This window comes from Cloeon dipterum, chromosome 4 (genome assembly GCF_949628265.1).
Source record: "Cloeon dipterum chromosome 4, ieCloDipt1.1, whole genome shotgun sequence".
Classification (NCBI taxonomy): Eukaryota; Metazoa; Arthropoda; class Insecta; order Ephemeroptera; family Baetidae; genus Cloeon; species Cloeon dipterum.
In genome coordinates this window covers 7,128,356-7,150,789 of record NC_088789.1, presented here as the reverse complement: position 1 = coordinate 7,150,789, position 22,434 = coordinate 7,128,356, and the positions used below count along the sequence as shown (strand labels likewise).

Below are 22,434 nucleotides of genomic sequence, written 5' to 3'. Positions count from 1 at the left end.
GCGTGTTTTGTTGAACAAAACGAGTTGGGATAGAAAACAAAAAAGATGGTTTATTCATAGTGTACATGAGCCAGGAGCAACAATCATTAATTTGTATAATTTCAACTACGCTAGCTTTATACATGTTATTATCGTCACCGGAGGTTATAATTTAATAGTTTTTAGTACATTCAGTAACAGTACATTTAAAAAGGCAGAAGCATTATTCAAAAGCCAACCCAACAGATGAAAACGGCACCAAGGGACTAGAATTTTCGACATCAAGAGCAACAACCATGCAATCAGCTGACGCCATGTGGTCGCCCAACAGCTCAAGTGCCATACCCAGGAGATACCTGGTGAACGGAACAGAATTAGGTCAACATAAAAATCATTTGCATTTGTGTCCGTGTTTACCAAGTCTCATACTCCTGGGGATGCAGTTTGGCGGCCTTCCATAGAACGAATTCAGCCATTTTATTCTTGCCAAGACCCAAATATGCTTTAGCCTGAAATTGATATGAAATCTTCCTATTATTAGAATTTGAGTATAACCAAACCGAAATATTTTTTGTTTCATTTAAAAAAGGACTAACAGGAAGAAGCTATTTACATTTCAAAGCCGCGGTCCTAACTATTCATTTCAACATACCAGTTGTTGCAGTGCACGCAAGTTGTTTGGATCCAAGGACATCGCACCTTCAAAGCAGTTTTTGGCCTCTGAATAATTTCCGTCCATCTCGCTGATGAGACCTCTCTGCAAAATACAGAATGAACAGCCACGCAGATTCAAGGCGGAGCAACTTACAGCAGTTAAAACTTCAGGAGTGGTGGAATGAATCTGCACTGCCTCCTCAATGCACTTCAGCGCTTGTTCCCTCTGCTTGGAATGTAGACAAAGTTCGGCCATCAGGAGCCACACCTTGGCCAGCCAGTCCCAATGTTGGCCCTTGATTTGTTTTCTGGGCAGTGATGAGACTGACGAAACAGACATGGGTCCTCCACCGTTCATTACTCTTGAATGGGTGTTGGAACCTGAAGTTGAACCGAGGGATTAAGGGGTCATAGTTGGAATATTATATAGATTTATTATTCTTGTCTATTTTAGTGGTCGATTCAGATTCAGATTGTATTTTATTTTTTTTTTTTTGCAAAACGCGTATTGGGTCTATCAACTGGCTTATCGAATGGAGCAGAAATGAATAAAAAGTACTATCAAGGCATACTAGGTTCAAATTAAATTTAAAAAGTCCTGCTTTTTTTAAAAATAGACTCAAGTTTCAAAGTTTGAATAAAAAAATTGTTTCAGCCTACTTCATCAAAATTAAAAAAAACCTTAATTGGTCAAATTATTTTATGAAATTTGTCATACAAACCCAGAAAAAAGTCCAGATTTGGACTCCATAATTTGATGAATTATCTACTCACCATTTTCCGATAAATGGAAAAGACTTCGCGATTCAGACCTCCGTTCGGACTGGGCTGTGTCATCGCCACTAGAAGCGTGATCTTCATACAACTTTTTCCATAGCATTAACATTTTGCTCGCAGTTAGTTTTGCCGTCTGCATTTGGGTTTAATGTTGAAGAGAAACGAATCTTGTATAATTTTACTCACTTCTGGCCCATTCAGGTGAAGTTCAAGTTGTGATTTAAGGTACATCAATTCCATTGAATCAGGCCACTCCTCCAGGGAAAGATTGACAAGATTCATGGCATCTTGGTATTGCTTTTGGGCAGTGAGGAGCAAACTAAAATCCAGCAGAAAATGTCAAAAGTAATACGCAGGCCACTATTTTTAACTTACCAGAGTAAATGAAGCGAAGGAGCGTGGTCAGAGCGCAAATTCAGCGCTTGCTTGATGTTGGAAATCGCTTCAGGCAGCCGGCGATTGTGAGCATAAACAAGCGCTAAGTAATGATGAATCAAGTGGTCACCAGGTCCCATTGACTGGGCTCTGCATTGAAACAACTATGTTAATCGGTGCTCATCACAGATATGTGGATCAAATCCTACTTTTGAAGCATTTCCAGGGCCAAAGATGACGACTTAGTCCTGTTAGAGTGGTCCAGCCCATAAAGAGCTTGCAGGTGGTAGCCAATGCCAAGCATCATGTAACTCCGAGCCGAGAGGACGGCGTATGGAGAACCCTCTTTGCCGTCGCACGCCCGCTGACTCCATTTGATCCCCAATTCGTACTGTTGCAAGAATTTGTTACAAATCAACTGTATAATTTTGCTAGAAGAAACGGAGATACATACGTCTTTCAGGTGGACGTAGCAAGTCCTAGCAGCCAGCAAACAGGGCGCGGCTGCGTGTGGGTTCAAGCGATAGTGCTCCTCCATGACGCGCATTGCCTGAACGTGTTCTCCGATTGAAATTAGTGAAAGAGCGTATTGATGCCAGGTGTGCGGCTCGTCAAAGCTGAATTTGATAGCACCTCGCTCTAAACACTGAAAAATAGACGGTGTTCAATTCAAGATTTGGCAAAATGGGGAGACAATTGAAAAATAGACTGTCCAGAGGTTTCCCCAAAATAGCCGCCCTCTTCAACAGATTAAAATACCTTCCCTATGCGATTGAAAATAAAAAGTAAATTTCTGAATTTTCCTCCAACAGTTTCAAAGTTAAACATTATTCCTTTGCTAAAAATTTGGAATCTTTTGTCTTACACGGTTTCAATTTACAAAGTTAAAAACGGCTATTTTAACCGTTGTTTGTTTTGTTTGTCTTGTTCTTTTAGTCAGAATAAAAAAACCGCTTTGGAAAAGCCCAGATGGACAAGAATTGAATTAGAACTGTTGAAGGCTAAATAGGTTTCATTTAGTGAAGGCAGGTAGTATTTTTGTGATAAATAAAATTAGATTAATCTTAACTTCGTCCATTCCGGACAGTTAAAGCTAACGCTAGTTTCATACCTCATGAAAAAGTTTCGTTTGGCCCCATCTCGCAAGGCAAACGATCAACAAGTTGTATGTATTACAAGCTGTCTCAAACGCTTTCAGCCTTTGCTCCTTGAATTCTGGGCTCTGACTCAGAACTGCATTTCTCACTGCCATTGCCTCGCTAAAATCACGCAAATGTGAAAACAAATCCAATGAGGAGGTGAAATGCTCTACCTGATGAGAAGCAAAAGAATCGTTTCTTCGTGCTCGTTATTGGGGACAAACATGTTTATGCTGTAATATTTCTTCGGTTTCCAGGCGCCATCCTTTTTCTTTTTCGATCCCTCAATTCCCTGATAAAGAGGTCCATTTACGTAGCCTCGCAGTAGCAAGTCAGCCAACTGCTTGGCCAAACTCAGACGGATTCCTTGAGTGCCATTGCTCTCCTCAGCACCAAGTAAATACCTTCAAGAGAATTGAAAATGTTAGTTAAATGGCATTGATTTATTCAGAAAGAGAAGCACCTGAGTTTCTGAACCTGGCCAGGTTGCAACGCCTTATTTGGTGACGGAATGTTGCTGGTTTGATTCCTAACCAAAAGTTGGTGCAGAATCAAGCCAGTGTCTCTCCAACCTTCGGCTCCCAGCAGTTTGCCAGGACTAGGTGGTTGGGGAGAGTAAGACCCTGGAATTGAGCCTATTTTGAGTTAACAATGCCGTTTGCGACGTAATTCAAATGTACCTCCAGCAGTCAGGGTACCCGTGTTGGAATTTAAAGAGGTGGCGTTCTTCTCGTCCAGCTCTTGCAGGTAAAGGAATGTTAAATCAGTTGCTACTTTCATGCACTTATCTATTTTCTCCTGTGCATCTGATTGCTTGAATTTGGGATGTCGAGTGGACAAGTTTTTCTCCAGACATATGCCTAAAAATAAATATATAGGGCTGCCCTAACAGTGAAATTAGAATAATACCTCTGATTGCAAATGACTCGGCTACAATACGAACACTTCGGCATGGCAGAGTTTTTTCAGCTAGGTTTTCTAAGTCAGCTTTTCTGAAATTCTCAAGGGTTTCTTCGTAGTGACCACAGGCATAGCTCAGTTTTCCTAGCAATAGATAAGCGTCAAGGGAAACAGCAGCCTGAAAATTTGGATTTTTAAAAATAACACCAACTTTGAAAATTGATAAACTATACTTTTTGAGACTCAGTTGAGTTTCCATCTTCAGCTCCAGCAGCTTTAACTAAGTATTTTTTAGCGTCATGCAAGCCCATCTTGGCTTTATGATGTGAAGCCTCGACGGGTGGGTTGTCTAACAAGTAGGACTCGAGCTTGCCTTCCCCTATCAAAAAGGCTGCAAGAATATCTGGAAGAATAATTAGAACGTGATGACACAGCTCCAATTAAACATTGTCAACAACTTATAACCATTATTAATTTAGCACAACATACCTAAATGTGGAGATCTTGTTCGAAGTTGCTCGGCTAGGTCGATTACCCGTCTCCAATTACTTTCATCCCTCGCAACCTGAATATCAGACTCGAGTCGAGCCGTCGTCTTTGCCCGGTTCGCCATACCTTTGAAGACGGAGAAATAATTATTTGAATGCAGCTAATTCTCAGGTATTTTGACAGCAGTGCATAAAGACAATCTGCTCCATTAGCATATTAAGTTATGCGGCATTACTTTTACAAGAAAATGCAAACTGATGAATAAGCTAATTCCGCTTGTTGATGTTAGGAAACACAATAAATGCACTTGCAAAGAAGGCATTTAAATAGCTCAATGCTTGATTTTTTCAATGCTGCTATCATACCTTTCGTCTTAGTTGACTTTGGGCATACGATCCTATGATAACGCCATCCAAAATATTATTTTTTATTTATTCATTACGAGTGAGGTTTCCCATGGTTCTAATTTTCCGTATTTTCTCTCTCAGGTGTTCGATCCGTCAAAACCAAGGAGCTTCCGTCGGCCAATCGCCAAAGAGCTTGAAGCACCATCTATTCGATTGGCGCTATTCAGACCAATGAGGGTTGCGCTTTTCACTTTCTATTTCATTCAACAGAATGCTCTCGCGAAAACCAGCAAAAACATTTGCCCACTTTTGAAAATATTTTCTAATTTCAAGGTCTTCCTGGATAACATATTAAAGGTAATGCCTATCAGAGTGTCAGTGCTGTGTGTTGTTGTAGGCTAAGGGCGTTGTGACCAATGTAAAATTTTTTCGTTATGAGAAAACAAAATAATAATGATGCACCCAAGACTTTGTTTATGACGCATTCAATATTCGTAAACAATTGTTTATTTTGAATTTTTTTCGCCTATATACTCTCCAAGATGTCCCAGAAAGTGTGATGTATATAAATTATGTATATATTTCAATTATGATGGTTTTTTTAATAAATCGATTAATTTTTGCTCTATGTAGGCTGTGGAAAGATCCCAACAGGCCAAAAAAGTGGACCCGCGATTTAAATAGGTGACAAAATTTGACCTGCTCATGCTAGAATGCCAAGCAAAAAGAAGAAATACAACTCTAGATTCCCCCCGGTATGAGAAAATTCTACCAAAAATATTTAATTACAATAAAACAATTTCATTTATTACTGCAGGGAAGAATTAAGAAAATAATGCAAACGGATGATGAAGTGGGCAAAGTGGCACAAGCTGTTCCTGTCATCATCTCAAGAGCACTGGAGTTGTTCGTCGAGTCCCTTTTAACCAAGGCAGTGCAAATCACCACTGCCAGGAAAGCCAAGACTTTAACTCCTTCACACATGTGTGCATTTTATTAATGAATTTATTTCTGTATACTCAGTGATCTTTATTGCAGGAAACATTGCATTTTATCGGAGAGTCGATTCGATTTTTTGAAAGAATTTGTAAAGACGGTACCTGACTTGGTGGGGGACACCGATGACATTCCAGGGTCATCCAGCTCCTTCACGACCCTTGAGGAATTGGCCGCTCCTCCTACCCTAACGCTTCCCAAGTAACTGACTACAAGTAATTCAATGACAATCAATCATAATGCAATCTCTCGTGTTAGTGGTGTGCACATCACGGTCAGTCCAGGTGACGGCGCTGCTGCGGCCGTCTCATCTGCCCAAGTAGAGTCGCAATCACCAGTTCCACCCTTGGCCCCGATGCCACCATCGCTAATACCTGCAGTGCCTCCCCTGATATACTACCCTCAGGCGTCTCCAGTCAAAAGCATAGCAGCGTCCGCAGCGTCAACGTCTCCCTCTCACCTGGAGATCGACGAGGATTACGATGCTGTTTGAACAAAAGACTTTTGGACACAATCAATTCTCACCAATGCCAAACCTGTGTATCGCAAGATGGTTTTTAGCAGAAATTTGGTTTCATCAGTTCGTGGTAAAGACACAACACATGACCCCGGTGATTTTTGGCCATGTCAGCATTGGCACACCATCAGTTTAGCATGATGATCGTTGCACCCATTCCATCTTGATTTCAAAAACGATTTATTTTAACCGCGCTTTAAAAATGCAGTGTAAAATGTATAATGATGTACTCTGGCTCCTACGCAATGCAGTTTAAACCAGTAATAAATTATTTTGTAGGATTTCATCTTGTGTTGTTTCAGTCAGAATGAGCAGGTTTGCAAAACCACAAGGGAAGATAACTAGATTTTTCTGTTGATCACTCATTGAATTCTATATTAATATAATTATCAAATGAAACATCAACCAGAAAACTAAGCATTTTAAAAGGTTACGGGTTTTGGGAAAAGTTAAGCCAATTTGATTAAAAAAAAGTATTTTAAAAATTTTCAGAGTTAGACCAACAAGCCAACAAAATAAATTATCCATTAAGGATTAGATATTTCATCAAACTATAATCTTGTCTGCCTGAGTGTCTGTGGCGGCATAATATTATGCCCACTTATTAGGCTGGTTAATTATTAACATTATTAAATTAACTGGTTAGATAAAAGTTGTTTAATCGAAGAGAAATTCAACGATCTGGCCACAAACATAATGGCTTGTCTCTTAAGAGAAAAATGGGTAAAGAGAGGGAAAATAAAAGGTCAAGAAAACATCATTTAAATTACAAAATATATATTTTGAATAAAATTATAATGCCATAGCACAAGCAACAATTTGCCTAGAACCAAGACAGTTAAAAATCCAGGGCGCGTACATCACATATTCAGAATTAAGGCACGTTCTATTCATTAATAAGGTAATTAGTTCCGCAAACACCCTGGTAGCTTTTCTTTCGTTACGTAAAAATTTTCAAATTAAAAAATGCACAACTCGTTTCATTTGTACTGCTTTGAGGCAACAGATTATATAAAATTCGCTCCGTTATGCTCTTCTCTATGAGAAGCAGCCTCCGCTTCTGACAGATGGTCATAAATAATCATTGTGATCAATATACAAATGCTATCACCCCTTGCACTGGAAGACTCGTATTGCATAATGTCGGTTCGTAGAAAATATACAGAGATTCATTAAATAAATAGGGTCAATTACAAATATTAAGTGTCATTTTATATTCGCCGGCGGGCAAATGAAGTTATTTAAAAGGAAAATACAACATTTGGGAGGGAGAGAACGAAAATGTTAGCTTTGAAAAAAAACCTCCCTCCGAGGGTCATTCCCACATTCTTTCAGACTTTCACGCACAAAGCTGGTTTGATTTTCATCAATTCATGGTAATACAGATATGCGCAGTATCGTGTCGAGGTCGGCGAATCACGTTTTTGATTTGGAACCAAATGCACCACACTGCTAATGGAAGTCTCCGTCCTCGTACATTCGCTCGCACTTCTCCAACAGTCTCAGCACTGGTTTGATGTTGTACGGGAACAGAGCTTTCGACACCAAGCGGTTGATCGAAATCCTTAGCCTAATGAGTACAGTCATGATGTTCTCGAGCTCTCGGTCGCAGGCGGCCACAAAGTCGGACCACTGCCTGCGCGCGTACTTGAGGAAGCGCAGCAGGTAGAGCAGAAAGCACGTCTCGTTGGACACAAGCAGATCGAGCAGCACCTCGTGGTCGTGCGATACCGTTCGCAGAAACTGCGCGAACGTCTGCGTCGGCGACAACGCTGTCCTGAGCGTGTTGGACACCAGGCTGGACGTCAAGGCCACCGAGAGACCCACCTCGACGTCCAGGCAGCAGACCATGCCCTCGACAAGAGCATCGTCTTGGTCCGAGAACAGCTGCACCACCCACTGTGCTAGCGGCGTCTCAGGGTGGAATGGCATCAGAGACTTGACGCACGCGTCCAACCTAAGACAGGATTCAGAGTTGCAATCAGTTTACTTAGGATTTCTTTTATGACGATATTAAGTTAAATAAACTCCCGTCAATAAGTTTTCCTACGAGTTGAATAATCAGGAAACAAACTTTTTCATGGGCTTTTGGCCAATTAATGCAGTTAAAGGCTTATAGCAGATTTAAACGGTTTTCAATACACATCAATTTGCGTAAATTTCCATTAGTGCTTAGTTGATAGTTCCTCAAGTTAAAATTAGTCGAACATCTCATTAAGTGTCTGGTTTACTGACCTGCGGAGCACTTCAGCGATGCTGCGCGCGATGACGGCCATGTCATCAGCAGCGGCGGCCGCCTCCTCTTCGGACGAGCCGCCGTTGCCGCCGCCGCCAGAGCTGGAGGAGGCGTCGCTACTGCTTGAATCGGAGCGTGTCTCCTTGACGGTGACAGCGACGCTCTTGAGCACCAGCAGGCACATCTTCTGCAGCAACGGTCGGTCACCCTCCTCAGAGGAACCACCATGCCTTCCGCCGAAGCCACCGTTGCCGGAGCGGAAGGGTAGCGCGTCCAGCAGGTGCCAGTCCTTGACGCTGCGCACGACAAGGTGCGCCAACGCGCACGGCTCCTCGGCGATCGTGTCCTGCAGGGCCAGGGTGCTGCCGTAGCACATCACCTCATTGAAGAGTCCAAGGAGGCGCTTCCACAGCAGCGGAGGTAGATTGGGGCCCAGCAGCACGACGAAACCGTCAAGGTGCGAGTAAAACGGCTTCGTGTCCACCACAGACAAGTTCGCCTTCACTGAGATGATCGCCTCCCACAGCGCCACAAACGTCGTGATCGCCGCCTCGTTGGCGCTCGCGTAACTAGCCATCAAGCTGTCGTAGTGGTTCACCAGCAGCGTCCAACGAGACTCCAGCGCGTGGATGCACGCGCACTTGGCCGCTTGTGAGTCAGCCCCTTCAGGATCTGGAACCTGGAACAAACAGCAAGACGATTAAAAATCATTAAATATAAACAAATATTGGACTCTCTATTTGTTTTTAATTTGAATTCTTCCAACAGAAGTTATTCACTTTAATGATTGACAATATGAAGAGTATAGAAATTAATGCTGTTATTAAAAGATAATTTATCTATACATTAAAACGAAATAAATTATTATCCGTCTGATAGAATTGGTATGTTGAGTTAACTTTTGGTTGGAATGTATGACAAAAATATTTTTATTAAATCAGCTGCAAAAACTGAAGGTCTTGTTTATTGTTAAAAACAATTTAAATACTATGCTGTCAACGTTAAATTATTTTCCAATTTAACTATCAATATTGACAAAAATCTAACTCTAATAATAAATATTTGTATGTTGTATCAAGATCAACACATCAAAAAAACAAGAGCATTACGGGAATATTGCGTAGCAGATAGAAAAAAATCAAAAGAATCGCATTATTGTAATATAGGATATTTTCTCCGCTGGTAACTTTAATTCCATTCAAAATTCATACCACTCTTGATAAGTAGGAAATCAATTTTTGTATTATTTGTTTACTATAAAATAAAATATTGGGCACCAACACAATAGATAAATTTATTATAAATAAAATTCAAATCGTCCTGGTCCCGGCAAAATTGCGCAACTTTCAACAATCAAACGCGAATTTCCTTGTTGCAATAAAAGGTCAACAATCAATTCGACAATGAAAATTTGGGTGTTCGTTGAACGTTGCGCAATTTTGCCGGGACCAGGACGAAATTTACTGTCTCGGCTACTTCAATTAATGACGTACTTAAGCTTACGCTGCCTTATTGACGCGAAAATTCTAGTAAAAAACGCCACAATGATAAAATTACAATCATGAACTGAGCAATTTTAACGCCTTGCAGACTTTACGTTTATTATTACAAATTTAAATTGAACCTTCCGTCAAGGTCACCATGGCGTGTGAAGTAATTTAAAAGAAATTAGCACAATCTTACAGGGAGGAAATTTGACACGTATTTTTATATTGAGATCCAGAAAAACCAAGTCAGGAAATTAATGTCCCTTAAGTCTTTGAGACTTTTGAAATAACAATAACAATAACAAGTAAAATATTGTTTTTTCGCACTCTCTTATTATTAGAGGAAAAAAAGACAAACCTGATTGCAGGAGCCAACAGGTGATGCGTAGGAGTTAACCGAGGACGACGTGGACGCTCCGGACGCGTCTTCGGTGGGATGGCAGTCAACGTCCCGCCACTCGAGCACCCTGCGGAAGACGTCGAGGGCGAAGGTGGCGGTGAGGGGCGAAGGCACAAGGGCGGCGTCAGCCAGCGTCTCAAGCCACATAGGGTCGATGCGCTGCCTGGACGCCACCAGCAGCGCCGGCAGGGCCCGTCCGCTGGCGAATCGGACATAAGGGTCGCAACCGCCACACAACTCGTCGCTGATCAGCAACTCGATCAGTCTGTAATTGCACGTGACGACGGCGTCACACATTCTGGCCAGCCGACGACACTGAATGCCCTGAGAGGACAGCTGCTTGTACGAGGTCTCGCACAGCAGCTGCAGCGTGCTGACGAACAGCAACGCCTGGTCACGAGTCCAAGCCGTGCACGCACCCTGAGGAAGGATCCGCCGCTCGAGCCAGCCGACCTCATCGAGCACCTCGGGCAGCGAGCACAGACACTGGCTCAGCAGCAGCTCCTGCAGGGCCACCAGTTCGCGGTCCTCCTGCGGCTGGTTGACCACGTCGACTCCCGGGTGCACGCGCGCGCGCTTCTTGACCGGTTCTGTCATTGTGCGCTCCTCAAGTGTTGGTGAGTCGCTCTCGCATTTTGTGTCTGGACATTTTCCGCTCGGTGCACGATACCTGGGCCGCCGAATCTGCAAGAGGAGAGGTTCGTCAGTTCGTTGTCAAGTGCTACTGTTTTGCTGCTACGCTGACGCGTTGTTGTTTGCCCACACAGGGCACGGTTGAACGTTTAACTGACAGGTTTAAAATCGCTCTAACGCGCAGTAAGCCCGAAATTAGGCGATCAGATGGCATTGCGACGGGTTTCAACGCCGATTTAGCGTCTAAAGACACCTGTTGCTGTTTAAAAATTCGGCGAAGCCCCAGTAAGACACAGCAGCATTGCGGGTCGGGACACCACTTTCAAACCGTCGACCCACAGCCTGATTCGCAAACGTGACGAACTCACCTTAACGAAGGTTTCGCAACTCGGAATCCATAATAAAGTTTGACGATGGCGATTTGATTTTTACAAGCGAGAAAAACAAATTTTATCGTCCATACAGCAAACACCTACATATTTACAGCCTCCATGATCTGAACAATATGACGCGGTAGTCAAACAAACGCTCACTTTGGAGCGACCTTGAAAAACGTGATTTTAAAATCGCAGAAGGCGCCAAGACCAATTCTATCAATGTAAATCTTTCATATATTTTACATTTCAGTCAAATTTGAGCCAATACAATTTTTTACTATTTCGATTATCGTACGCAAAGCCTGTATTTTGACTTTAAAGTGAGAATGGTATCCGGGACACAAAAGACAGTAGGAAATCCACGTTGCCAGATTTATTCTCATTCTCTAGCAGCAACCGCGCATACGAGGCGAGTATGTACTCATAGTACATACGTACTTGTATTACATTATGCATATGATGTCATATCCGGGTCCCAAACACAACTAAACATAGCTCCTTGTGTGCGAACCCCCGACCTTTTAGTACAGGACAGGGTTGGTGATGCGCTAAGGTGACCACTAGTGTAGATCGTGCTGACCATTATCGTTCTGTTCACTCGTCCCCCACCCCTTTCACGGGCTCCAAGTCGTCGAGAATGAACGTCGGCTAGGTGTGGCCGCCATTTTTTTGGTGTGGGGTCACGTCCAAGTTGATCACTGCTGCAAGTAAATAACTGTCCTGTCATTAATCTGTGCATCCAATGCGCCTTACACAAAGGCGGCATAATTCTTTGTGTCCGAAATAGTAGTACGCCGGCCTCCTATTTGCGTCGACGTCATTTGCCCGCTTGTATGTAAATTTCTTGCGAACATCTTATTTAAATGCACATCCGCACGAATAAATTACACGGATTGGAGCCTGGGGCCCCCTGTGAAGATATTTTCACTAATTACACTTGTCAGGCTATTTTCGACTATCTCACCCACCAAAATATTTTCTCAGCCCAAGAGTTAATTGTTTGGAAATTAGTTGAAAATATATTTTCTTATTTTTTCAGACTTAGAGCAAAGGGGCAACAGGAATGACAGTTCCCCTGCTACTGGGACAACAGGCTTGTGCCAGCAAGTAAAATGCGTGTCCTGTTCTTCCCTGGTAATCACCTGTGATTTAGCTTGGAGACCGGTCTATTTACATTGGTGTTTATTGGCAGTAGTTTTATGATAGCATAGCAGCGCAATGGCCAGCCAGGAGCACCCAAGAATACCGGAGACCCGTCTCCGGGAACTGGAAGCAGTTTTCTTGGGCGGCCCTATCCAGGCGAATGGCAAATGTTTCTCGGTGGAATCTTTGTTGGACGTATTGCTGGTGCTTTACGACGAATGTTGCAATTCGTCGTTACGGAGAGAGAAAACAGTATCAGAGTTCATAGAATCAGGTGATTTTCGCCGGTTTATTAAGTGTGGTTCTCTGGGACTAATTTTTCTGAGTTCATTGCAGTGCGGAAATGTGCAACTTATGTGAAGGGTGCAAGATTGTCTAGAGACGATTTTGAAATACTGAAAGTGATAGGAAGAGGCGCGTTTGGCGAGGTTTGTGTGGTCAAGATGAAAAACACTGATAAGGTCTATGCCATGAAGATTTTGAATAAGTGGGAAATGCTCAAGAGGGCAGAGACTGCGTGTTTTCAGGTTTGTACAGAGAAAATTGTTGATTGTGCGTGTAACGATTCAAATGTTGGATTAATAGGAAGAGAGAGATGTGCTAGTTTTTGGAGACCGAAGATGGATAACAAACCTTCACTATGCGTTTCAAGATGACAACAACTTAGTAAGTAATAACAATGCGCATATTTTCCCCATTTGATAATTCAATGAATTGTACAGTACCTTGTGATGGACTACTATTGTGGCGGCGACCTACTCACACTGTTAAGCAAATTTGAAGACCGTCTTCCAGAGGACATGGCCCGTTTTTACATTGCTGAGATGGTGCTGGCCATCAACTCCATTCATGCCTTACGTTACGTACATCGAGACATCAAACCAGACAATGTGTTATTAGACGCCAACGGCCACATTCGCCTTGCCGATTTTGGATCCTGCCTCAAATTATTTGAAGATGGTACAGTGCAGAGTAATGTCGCTGTTGGAACACCAGATTATATATCACCGGAAATTCTTAGAGTATGAATACTAAACTTATTTGATGTTAAATTTTTTAATTTGGTTAAATCTTTAGGCCATGGAGGATGGGCAGGGTCGATATGGTCCCGAGTGTGATTGGTGGTCCCTTGGCGTCTGCATGTACGAAATGATCTATGGTGAGACTCCCTTCTACGCCGAGTCACTAGTGGAAACATACGGGAAAATAATGAACCACAAAGTAAGGTTTCCAAGCGCTCTAAAAATCAATAAATAACGAGGGTTTCAAGCAGAACTGTTTTGACTTCCCTACTGATTCTGGCTGTGAAATTTCTGACAATGCAAAGGACCTCATGAGGAAGCTCATCTGCAGTTCAGATTGCAGATTGGGGCAGCATGGCATAAGTGATTTCCAGGTAATATTCTACCCGTCTCAGCTCAATCAGTGGTTAATCTAGATTTTGCAGACCCATCCCTGGTTTGCTAACATCGATTGGGAAGGGCTTCGTGAAAGCACTGCCCCCTACATACCTGAAGTCTCTAGTCCAACAGACACCTCTAATTTTGATGTAGACGACACAGACATTAGAATATCTGACGCCGTGCCGCCCCAGGCGAACTCTGCATTCAGTGGACTGCACCTGCCTTTTGTTGGATTCTCATTCACTCAAGGAAGTCCCTTGTCAGACCTCTGCTCTGGGCTTTCCAACGGAATCCAGGCGGTCGCAGGCACAGATCAGTCTGCCAAAATAGCACAGCTTGAGGAGGAGAACGCTCGCTTGCAAAAGCGACTACAGTTGGGCTCTGGGCCAGCGTCAGAAGAGGTGAAATTGTCGGCAGATGAGTTCCGCATGCTGCAAGATAAAGTTATGCTTCTTACGGAGAGAAATACTGGTTAGTTGATTGAAAATAATTGTCATCTATGTTTTTGTTAATATTCCTTCTTAGAATTAGAGACTTCGCTCCACAGTCAGAGCAACTCAAAGGATACTGAAGAGATGGACAAGCTTGTTAGTGTGCTTAGGAAAGAGCTGGAAGAACTACAAAAGGAAAAACAGGATTTTACTGATAAGCTTAAAATTCAAGAAAAGGAGCTGAAAGATGCTCTTAGCCAAAGAAAGTTGGCAATGACTGAATACACTGAAGTTACAGATAGGTTTGTTATATCTTAACATGTGCAAGATGCTGTAACCACAAAGATATTTGTGATCAGGCTGTCGGAACTGCGTCAACAAAAACAAAAGTTATCACGGCAAGTTAGGGATAAGGAAGAGGAACTGGAACAAGCAATGCAAAAAGTGGACGCACTACGACAGGACATACGACGGGCTGAGAAACTCCGTCGCGAGCTTGAAGTTCGAATTGAAGAAGCACAAGCAGAGGCTGGGAAGGAGAGGAAGTTACGCGAAAGGACTGAGGAATACTGCAAACAGATGGAGGAAGAAATGGAAAAACTGCGCCAAAGATCTGTCATCAGCGGAGATCCCAACGCTCCTGGCCTAAACAAAACCACTCAGGAACTTGTCAGGTTTGATTTAGGTCACCATAATTAAAACTAAACACTAACCACCGTTTTTTCTAGAATTAAAACCGACTTTGAAAGAATGGAAGTTACGTACAACGAAGAACTAGCCGCACAGCAAAGCAGATTCGGCATTGAATGCTGCAATCTGCGTGAACAACTTGCTGAAGTTGAATCTCAACGGGAAGTGCTTGAGCGGGAGGTGCAAATTCTTAAAGACAAGTTTGACAAGTCGCGTCTAGAGAGTCTGACTGACAGTGAAGAAACGATATCAGAAATCAAACGAATTCACGAGAGAGATAAGTTGATCCTCATCGAGGACAACAAGAAACTTATTCAGGATACTAATACGGTAGGAAATCTCAACATTATTAGAATGCCACCTCTCATCTTTCGCCCCAATAGCTAAGTGAAACCATAAATAGAATGCAGAGGGACTATGAAGATTTGCGGAACAAGAAAGAGACAATAGCTCAATGGGAAGCGCAAATCAGTGAAATCATTCAATGGGTCAGTGATGAGAAAGACGCCAGGAGCTACTTGCAAGCCCTTGCGTCCAAGATGACTGAAGAGTTGGAGTTCCTCAAGCACTCTGGCGGTGCAGCACCCAATTCCGTAAGCCTTATGCTGAACGCCTTGGAAGTTTCTAACGAAATGTGACTAGGACAAGGGCTGGCGGAATAGGCGGTCCCAGAAGCTGGAAAAGATGGAGCTCTTGAACCTTCAAAGTAGTTTGCAATCTGAAATCCAAGCCAAACAGGCAATTAGTGAGGAACTTAGCAAGACAAGATCTGATCTCATTGCAGCACAAAAGTGGGTTACAATTTAAACCAAAGTTCATATCAGTGAAAACTTTTGTTCAGGGAGCTGAGAGAAACTTTCCAACGGCTTGAAACATTTGCTTCGGAAGTGAAGCGCAAGGACATCCAAATGAAGGAGTTGCAACAGCGGCTTGAGTCCGGAGAAGGATGTAAGTACTCTAGTCTGTTGCGTCCAAAAATTCAAGATTTTGGATATAGTCAATCGGCCATATTTTTCTATTTATTTTCTCTTGACTCTGATCCTTTGGTCCTTGTAAGCACATTTAAAATTCTTCTCTTCTAACATGACAGTTTGGGCAGTTTTGATGAACATACGAATTGCTCAATGTCCTTAGACAAAATGCCCATATTTATTGGTGTAACAAGCTGCCTTTGGGGGTTACTGCTGCTCCTTATGAAAATTTATTTCTGACACCTAAGCTGCTAATTGGAGCCGAAAACAAGGAAGAACCCACACTTCCTCTGGTAAAGTACTGAAAACGACTTGCCTGAGAGTATTGGATTTGGTTTGACGATTTGCTGCTAGTGGCCGATGCTAATTCTAGAAACAGCCTCAGTTGATGTTATTAACATGTGTTTTGAGCTCATGTCTAAATTTGGCGTTTTCAATTTCTGGCAGACCCCGTGATCATTTACAATAATTATTAGATTTTCCTGTTCTTGTCTGTTGCTCTCCTCAACTCTTAAGCATCTTGTTTGGTCCTCTTTGTACTACTCGTAATTTCACTTTTCGTGACCGGAAGTAGGACTAATCCACTCCGATTTCTTGTATTCTGAGTGGTTTCTTTTTTCTGAAATTTATTTTTGATCTTTTTGGGTCTCAGTGTCACACGGAGTTCGCAACTATATGTTGTCCCTATTGGAAGGTGAGATTTTTTATTTGGACCAAAAATATTTACGACCTCTACCATTTTGCTACCTTATCTACATTTTTTACCATGCTATGTAACCTCATGAAACATTTCAGCTTTATTTTGTATTCCATTTCCGTGGGCCCGCAAAACGATTTTAATACCAGTTTGCTCCCAAGGTGGCAAGATCACCTGTGAGATGTCTGCACGATTTTAATTTTGCTTCTCGATTTTAAGTTTGACATTAACCACATTTTATGTGAACATTTTTACACTTTGAATTTTTGCTCCTATCTCCTACAGCAGAGATAAATATGCCAGTTTTTTGCTTTTCAGTTTTTATTTTCTGGTTCAGAAATTGTATATAAATTCTGAAGATGTCGAATTTCCTTAAATAGATGTTGGATAATTGTTCATTACCTCAGCTTGTCTAATGTTGATATCGATTTTGCAGTTTTGGACCGGCCACCTTCGCAAATCTCATACCTTGATCATTTCCTGAAAGAATCGCCCATTCGACATGGTGGGTCCGTGGAAAGTGAAGAAGGGGACATCGAGGACAACCGAGCGCCTTCCATCACCAGCAGCAAATCGAACTTGTCAGACCTGAGCTCTGTAAGTAATAATTTGCGCCCCTCACTCCAGTGCTGTGCCGCTTGCCTCTTTAACGCTCCAGCCAAAATTAATGCAACCTCCACCCCCTTTTTCTTCCACAGCAGCGGGTCAGACGCGGACAAGAACCTAGCTCTCCGAGCGACTCCAAAATGTTGCCACAGTTGCCGATGGGAAGTATGTCATCGATGCGCTCCATCGGTCCGATCACGCTTGGCGACACACACTACAAGCCAAAATCTCATCAATTCTTGGTGCGGACCTTTTCCTCTCCTACCAAATGCAGCCACTGCACCTCCCTAATGGTTGGATTAACCAGACAAGGCGTTGTGTGTGAAGTGTGTGGTTTTGCTTGCCATATTGGTTGTTGTGAAAAAGTTCCTGCCATTTGTCCTGTACCTGCGGATCAAAGTAAGTTGTCCATGTCTTGCTATAGATAGTAAATATTTATTTGGTGGTAATCTAACAGCTAAGAGACCTCTGGGAATAGATCCGACCAGAGGAATTGGCACCGCGTACGAAGGATACGTCAAAGTTCCCAAGCCTGGTGGAGTCAAGAAGGGCTGGATTCGGCAGTTTGTGGTCGTCTGCGATTTCAAACTGTTTCTCTACGATATTTCGCCTGATCGGAATGCTTTGCCCAGTGTCCACGTTTCTTTGCTCCTGGACATGAGGGATGAAGATTTTTCTGTCAGCTCAGTCAGGGACTCTGATGTCATACACGCCACCAAGAAAGACATACCCTGCATATTTAGAGTAATTATTTCTGCCTAGACATGTAAAGACATTGTATTAATAAAATCTATCCTTCAGATCACTACGTCGCTAATGGAATCGAGTGGAATGAAAAATCAAACCTTGATGCTTGCTGATACTGAAAGCGAGAAGACCAAATGGGTAGTTGCTCTCTGCGAACTTCACCGCATCCTCAAACGAAATAATCTTCCCAATAGGACTGTAAGTATTCATCTTTTTAATTCTTTGCACTCTTATCGTAAATTTTTATCAATTAGGTTTTCCGGGCAAAGGATCTCTTGGATAATAATTTAGCTTTCATAAAGAACGCTATGTCTGGTGCAATAATCGACCCTGATCGACTAGTCTTGGGCACTGAAGAGGGTCTATTCTGTTTAGACTTGGACAGGAGTGGTAATACTCAAAAGATAAATAATGAATGCAATAAAAATACTTTTGTGGTTGTTGCAGAAATCGCTAGGGTGGGCGATGGCAAAAAGATTTTCCAATTGGAGTACATCATTGAGGAGCAGCTGCTAGTAGTTCTGGCTGGCAAGCAGCGGCAGGTGCGTCTAGTGCCTGTGAGGGCACTGGATGGATCAGACGTTGAGTGGGTCAAGGTGGGCGACTCAAAAGGCTGCATTTCTTTCACCACTGGCCTTATGAAGAAGATACCTGGTGCAGCAAACACATACTGCTTGTGTGTTGCCATCAAGAAGCAAAACACCTCGCAAGTCATCATTTATGAAATCACAAGGACCAAAGTCAGACACAAGCGGCTGCGTGAGGTTCTGCTTCCAACGCAAGCCCAAACGCTAAACATTTTCAGTGACGGCCGCCTTTGCGTTGGCTACCAGTCAGGGTTTACCATCTACAGCATCCTTGGTGACCAGCATCCCATGTGTGAGTGTCTTTAAATAAAGTTTTAAAAAAATCCAAACCATAAATTAAATACATGTTAAAATAATTTAATTCCATTGCAGTTTCACGCATTTTAAATAATGTTTCAAAAAGCAATTACAAGTTTATTATACTCAAAATTTCAGTAAAATCCGTTTTACACCAAGCCCGTGTTTAATAAACTTTTTTATAGGAAGCAGATAGATAAAAAAATCAATTCATATACTTAGTCCTAAAAGCAAGCTTGGTATTCCTTTTGGAAAATTTCAGTAGTTCATCTGAGCAATATATCTGATCTCTTTTTATTTTTTTAACAGCTCTAGTCCACCCAGACAATCAGATGTTGAGCTTTTTGACGTACAGTGCAGTGGATGCTATGTTGGCCATAGAGTTGAACAGCAAGGAGTTCTTGCTGGTATTTCAAACTCTAGCAGTGTATGTGGACGCCCAGGGTCGCAAGTCAAGGGAAAAGGAGATCATGTATCCAGCTATCCCGCTTGCAGTCAGTAAGTAGATGAAATAATTTGTGTCCTATGACGATGGACTATCAACTTTTGCGCATTGCAGGCTGCCAAGGAGGTCACTTGCTTGTCTACAGTGAAACGCACGTTGATGTCTTCAATGTAGCTACAGGCGATTGGATCCAAACTCTGAATTTGAAAAAGTGCTTCCCTCTGGATACACACGGCTCTCTAGACATGTGCACGGTCAATGATATGCCGCACATGATTTACATCTGCAACATTCATCAACGTGAGTCAAAATCATTCTTCCCTGACTTGTGTCTTACATAATTAATTCATGTATGTGTGTAACTGCAGCCGGTGAGCTGGTGAACACATCTCAGTCTGATCTTTCTGGCCGCAAAATGCCACGACCCAAAAGACGCTTTTCGCTGCGAGAGGCTAACAAGTCTACCAGAACGTAAGCTGAGCATGCTTTGAACTTTTTTGCAAGGAATAGTCAATTCATTGTAGGACCGACAGGAGGTCAAAGCTCATATCCGCACCGACAAACTTCAATCACATCAGCCACATGGGACCCGGAGATGGAATCCAAAATCAGCGCCTGCTTGACTTGCCAACCACCCTTGAAACTGCGGACCATCAGCCGCTTGCCTCGCCTCAACCTCTTGCCACTCCTCCCAGGGTAACTGAACCTAGTGTCTGCTCAACCTGTCTCTCTAACATATTAATTTAGAGCTTCCATTCGTTGGGATCATCCACTAAGTCATTAGCAGCTTCCCATCATTCTGACTCCTTAAAGGGACACCCGCCAAGACTCCCACCTCAACCACCTCCCTCTCACAATGGTTAGTGTTTGTTATTTTGCACTTTCTGACTCGATTTTTCACTTATTTTTTATTTTGTTGGGATAGGTTCATCTCGCAGATCGTTAGGCCCAATGAGACCAACAGTCACTCCACCCTCATTGCCGCGAACCCCAGACATTGATTCGGAAGCCACCAGCTCTCACCTTTCTGCAGGCAGTGCAGGCTCCCTGCATGATACAAGCAGAGTAAGTTCCCTTAACATTGAAATTTGAATTTCAAGACTGCGCAGTTGAAAGTTGAAAGACAAATTTTATCTCACTGGAATTTTCCTATTTTTAAATAGGTTTTTATATAAATAAAATTTAACTGAAAATAAAATTATAATGAAATTTTCTAACAAATTCTATGCAAAAAATGTTTTGTCATGATATCAGTGAAATAAGGCTAGTGCTAATCTGAAATAGTATTTTCGTTTATTGTGTGTAAAATGGCCTCAAAAACTCTGGGAAACAAAAACCTTTTGAGAGAATTATTCTAGAAAAATGCATGACTAATTGAACTCCATTTGGTCTCATTTTAACAACACTACTTGATCAAATTTATATCTTTATTTCTTCTTTTGTTGCTACTATCAAAACAATTTAACGTTTGACCAGATGTGTTTGGCTCCCTTGTGTGGTGCTTGCTTGCTGGAGTTGATTGTGTTTCCAATAAGATTTTGTATCCCCAGGAGCTTGGTCTGAGCGGTAGCCCAAGGCACTCGATCGCCTCCAACAACAGCAGCAACCTAAGTACTCCACCTAGTCCGGCGCACGAGCAGGACTCAAGTTATGACAGTTAAGAAGCTTAGTCAATATCGCAAACAGGAAACAAAAGTAATTAAATAACAAGCGTGCTCCACTCATACCTCCTGAAAATGCATTATATCGTCTTCTTCCACTCGATTCCCTAGCGATGTAGCAAACGTACGAGAAAGTGATTAGTTACGAAAATTTGTACAGCAATTTGCCTTATTTATGCTTTGACGAGAGCAGGTTTACATGTTTAAATTATCTCGACCTATGACAGACACGTCATTAAGTTGTTCTCTATCCGAAATTGTCTTTAGCCCTTCTAACTGTTAACAGGGGGATTTTTACTACTAGTCAACTAAAACAAATTGTCACATGTACATTATTATTTTAATAATATTATTGTCTGTGCTTTATTTATACTGTATATAAGTTTTTGTTTTTGAAATGAAATCGGATAAATTACTCAAGTCTGACGAACTTATAACGATGGGCAGTACATTAGAAACAGAAAAGAAATGGTACAAATTATCAAAAACTCCAATTGGTTTGCAGTGCTTTGCTTAGTCATGAAGATAAATTACAAATTTCATAGCTGTCATCCCCATAAATTAGGTGAGGTCAAACTAAGCTAAAAATTTGATGTGAAATCGCTGCTCATGTGCAATTATGACCATGTTTGGTCAGTTTTACGGCCTGTTTGTGTTTGAACAAATTTGTTCCGACTGTCTCAGCCAGCAAGCTTTGACCTCGCGATTCAATACCACCTTTACTTCCTGAAAGTACCATTCCACAAGATTATGGCGAATTTCTGCGCCTACTGCTGCGACATGAAAGCCCTTAAATTACCAATTTACCCAATAAGTATACCGGTGTGATTTGATCTTCTCTATCTTAAATTCTACCAGCGCCACGAGCTTAGTTTGTGCAATCTGATGAACAACTGCCATGCAGAACGAGCTGACTTGATTCATTTGCATGTGCTCACACCACACACTAGTTTTTAACGATTCACCCCCACTGGTCATGGACGATTCACTTGGGAATAATGCATTTTTCAACCGAAGATGTGAAAAACCATTGTCCGCTTGCATAAAAATACACATACACACATTCATACACTCATACGCAACACAAAACACACTCATTGCTTTATATCGTTTTAATTTATTTATTCTCGCTGTTTTGAATTACTTGTTTTGTATTGTATCTTGTTATTACTCTTTTTGCATTCAATTTCAGGAGATATTTCTCAAATCAAATGCAGAGTGTTAAAGAAAAGGAGAGCGCATCTGTACATTATTAATAAAGTCTGTATAAGTTATTTAATTCAGCATACACAATTAAACAAAATGCGAATCATAATACCTTGTCTTTGAAAACATCCACCAAAGTATAAATAAATTAATACTTGTAACCAAAATAAATGCTTTTTTCTCTTCAATTTCTGCATAAATTCTCCCTGTCCTAGTTATAGCCATTAATTCAAAAAATTAAACA

The 22,434-nt window shown here is 41.9% G+C and overlaps 4 protein-coding genes across 18 annotated transcripts; 2 read left to right on the top strand and 2 right to left on the bottom strand.

The window, feature by feature from the left end:
- Window positions 1–30: 30 nt before the first annotated feature.
- Window positions 31–4,822, bottom strand: Ttc7 (tetratricopeptide repeat domain 7). Of its 2 annotated transcripts, none has more exons than XM_065489616.1 (17): window positions 4,679–4,822; window positions 4,314–4,439; window positions 4,058–4,227; window positions 3,834–4,002; window positions 3,605–3,784; window positions 3,388–3,547; window positions 3,098–3,328; window positions 2,897–3,044; window positions 2,240–2,431; window positions 1,995–2,176; window positions 1,786–1,935; window positions 1,597–1,729; window positions 1,408–1,543; window positions 788–1,014; window positions 632–736; window positions 397–488; window positions 31–335 (listed from the first exon to the last, which is right to left on the bottom strand). In XM_065489616.1, the coding sequence occupies exons 2-17, from the start codon at window positions 4,435–4,437 to the stop codon at window positions 203–205; spliced, it is 2,532 nt and encodes an 843-aa protein (XP_065345688.1). In that variant the 5' UTR covers window positions 4,438–4,439; window positions 4,679–4,822; the 3' UTR covers window positions 31–202. The 2 variants fall into 2 exon arrangements, with proteins under 2 accessions (XP_065345688.1, XP_065345687.1); XM_065489615.1 differs by having other exon boundaries at window positions 3,388–3,559; window positions 4,679–4,821.
- A 77-nt stretch (window positions 4,823–4,899) lies between these two features.
- NC2alpha (negative cofactor 2 alpha) lies at window positions 4,900–6,459 on the top strand. The gene is made up of 5 exons (XM_065489620.1): window positions 4,900–5,017; window positions 5,294–5,415; window positions 5,478–5,644; window positions 5,699–5,857; window positions 5,915–6,459. The coding sequence occupies exons 2-5, from the start codon at window positions 5,374–5,376 to the stop codon at window positions 6,147–6,149; spliced, it is 603 nt and encodes a 200-aa protein (XP_065345692.1). The 5' UTR covers window positions 4,900–5,017; window positions 5,294–5,373; the 3' UTR covers window positions 6,150–6,459.
- A 474-nt stretch (window positions 6,460–6,933) lies between these two features.
- lin (protein lines homolog) lies at window positions 6,934–11,597 on the bottom strand. The gene is made up of 4 exons (XM_065489617.1): window positions 11,298–11,597; window positions 10,255–10,980; window positions 8,409–9,088; window positions 6,934–8,130 (listed from the first exon to the last, which is right to left on the bottom strand). The coding sequence occupies exons 2-4, from the start codon at window positions 10,891–10,893 to the stop codon at window positions 7,626–7,628; spliced, it is 1,824 nt and encodes a 607-aa protein (XP_065345689.1). The 5' UTR covers window positions 10,894–10,980; window positions 11,298–11,597; the 3' UTR covers window positions 6,934–7,625.
- A 119-nt stretch (window positions 11,598–11,716) lies between these two features.
- Window positions 11,717–22,299, top strand: gek (serine/threonine-protein kinase gek). 14 transcript variants are annotated; one of them, XM_065489603.1, is made up of 30 exons: window positions 11,717–11,859; window positions 12,346–12,440; window positions 12,502–12,723; window positions 12,786–12,976; window positions 13,035–13,115; window positions 13,172–13,471; window positions 13,527–13,670; window positions 13,720–13,845; window positions 13,897–14,323; window positions 14,378–14,585; window positions 14,643–14,957; window positions 15,012–15,303; window positions 15,357–15,566; window positions 15,616–15,764; window positions 15,815–15,921; window positions 16,193–16,237; window positions 16,597–16,638; window positions 17,078–17,238; window positions 17,340–17,646; window positions 17,705–17,991; window positions 18,049–18,192; window positions 18,249–18,384; window positions 18,442–18,873; window positions 19,188–19,376; window positions 19,438–19,623; window positions 19,692–19,794; window positions 19,848–20,019; window positions 20,071–20,182; window positions 20,249–20,388; window positions 20,874–22,299. In XM_065489603.1, the coding sequence occupies exons 3-30, from the start codon at window positions 12,525–12,527 to the stop codon at window positions 20,982–20,984; spliced, it is 5,316 nt and encodes a 1,771-aa protein (XP_065345675.1). In that variant the 5' UTR covers window positions 11,717–11,859; window positions 12,346–12,440; window positions 12,502–12,524; the 3' UTR covers window positions 20,985–22,299. The 14 variants fall into 14 exon arrangements, with proteins under 14 accessions (XP_065345675.1, XP_065345678.1, XP_065345679.1 ...); XM_065489606.1 differs by having other exon boundaries at window positions 12,499–12,723; window positions 13,723–13,845; XM_065489607.1 differs by having other exon boundaries at window positions 12,499–12,723; window positions 17,343–17,646.
- Window positions 22,300–22,434: the final 135 nt, after the last annotated feature.

Excerpts from the sequence above, each read along its gene's own strand:
- lin (XM_065489617.1), bottom strand. The coding sequence starts at position 10,893 with ATGACAGAACCGGTCAAGAAGCGCGCGCGCGTGCACCCGGGAGTCGAC. Across the intron at positions 9,089-10,254 it reads CTGTTGGCTCCTGCAATCAG|GTTCCAGATCCTGAAGGGGC; the intron begins GTTTGTCTTTTT and ends TGTTTGTTCCAG. Across the intron at positions 8,131-8,408 it reads ATCGCTGAAGTGCTCCGCAG|GTTGGACGCGTGCGTCAAGT; the intron begins GTCAGTAAACCA and ends ATCCTGTCTTAG.
- Ttc7 (XM_065489615.1), bottom strand. The coding sequence starts at position 4,437 with ATGGCGAACCGGGCAAAGACGACGGCTCGACTCGAGTCTGATATTCAG. Across the intron at positions 3,560-3,604 it reads GGGTACCCTGACTGCTGGAG|GCTCAATTCCAGGGTCTTAC; the intron begins GTACATTTGAAT and ends AACTCAAAATAG. Across the intron at positions 3,045-3,097 it reads ATTCTTTTGCTTCTCATCAG|CGAGGCAATGGCAGTGAGAA; the intron begins GTAGAGCATTTC and ends GCGTGATTTTAG.
- NC2alpha (XM_065489620.1), top strand. The coding sequence starts at position 5,374 with ATGCCAAGCAAAAAGAAGAAATACAACTCTAGATTCCCCCCG. Across the intron at positions 5,416-5,477 it reads ACAACTCTAGATTCCCCCCG|GGAAGAATTAAGAAAATAAT; the intron begins GTATGAGAAAAT and ends TTATTACTGCAG. Across the intron at positions 5,645-5,698 it reads ACTTTAACTCCTTCACACAT|GAAACATTGCATTTTATCGG; the intron begins GTGTGCATTTTA and ends TCTTTATTGCAG.
- gek (XM_065489603.1), top strand. The coding sequence starts at position 12,525 with ATGGCCAGCCAGGAGCACCCAAGAATACCGGAGACCCGTCTCCGGGAA. Across the intron at positions 14,958-15,011 it reads ACCACTCAGGAACTTGTCAG|AATTAAAACCGACTTTGAAA; the intron begins GTTTGATTTAGG and ends CGTTTTTTCTAG. Across the intron at positions 19,795-19,847 it reads GCTAACAAGTCTACCAGAAC|GACCGACAGGAGGTCAAAGC; the intron begins GTAAGCTGAGCA and ends AATTCATTGTAG.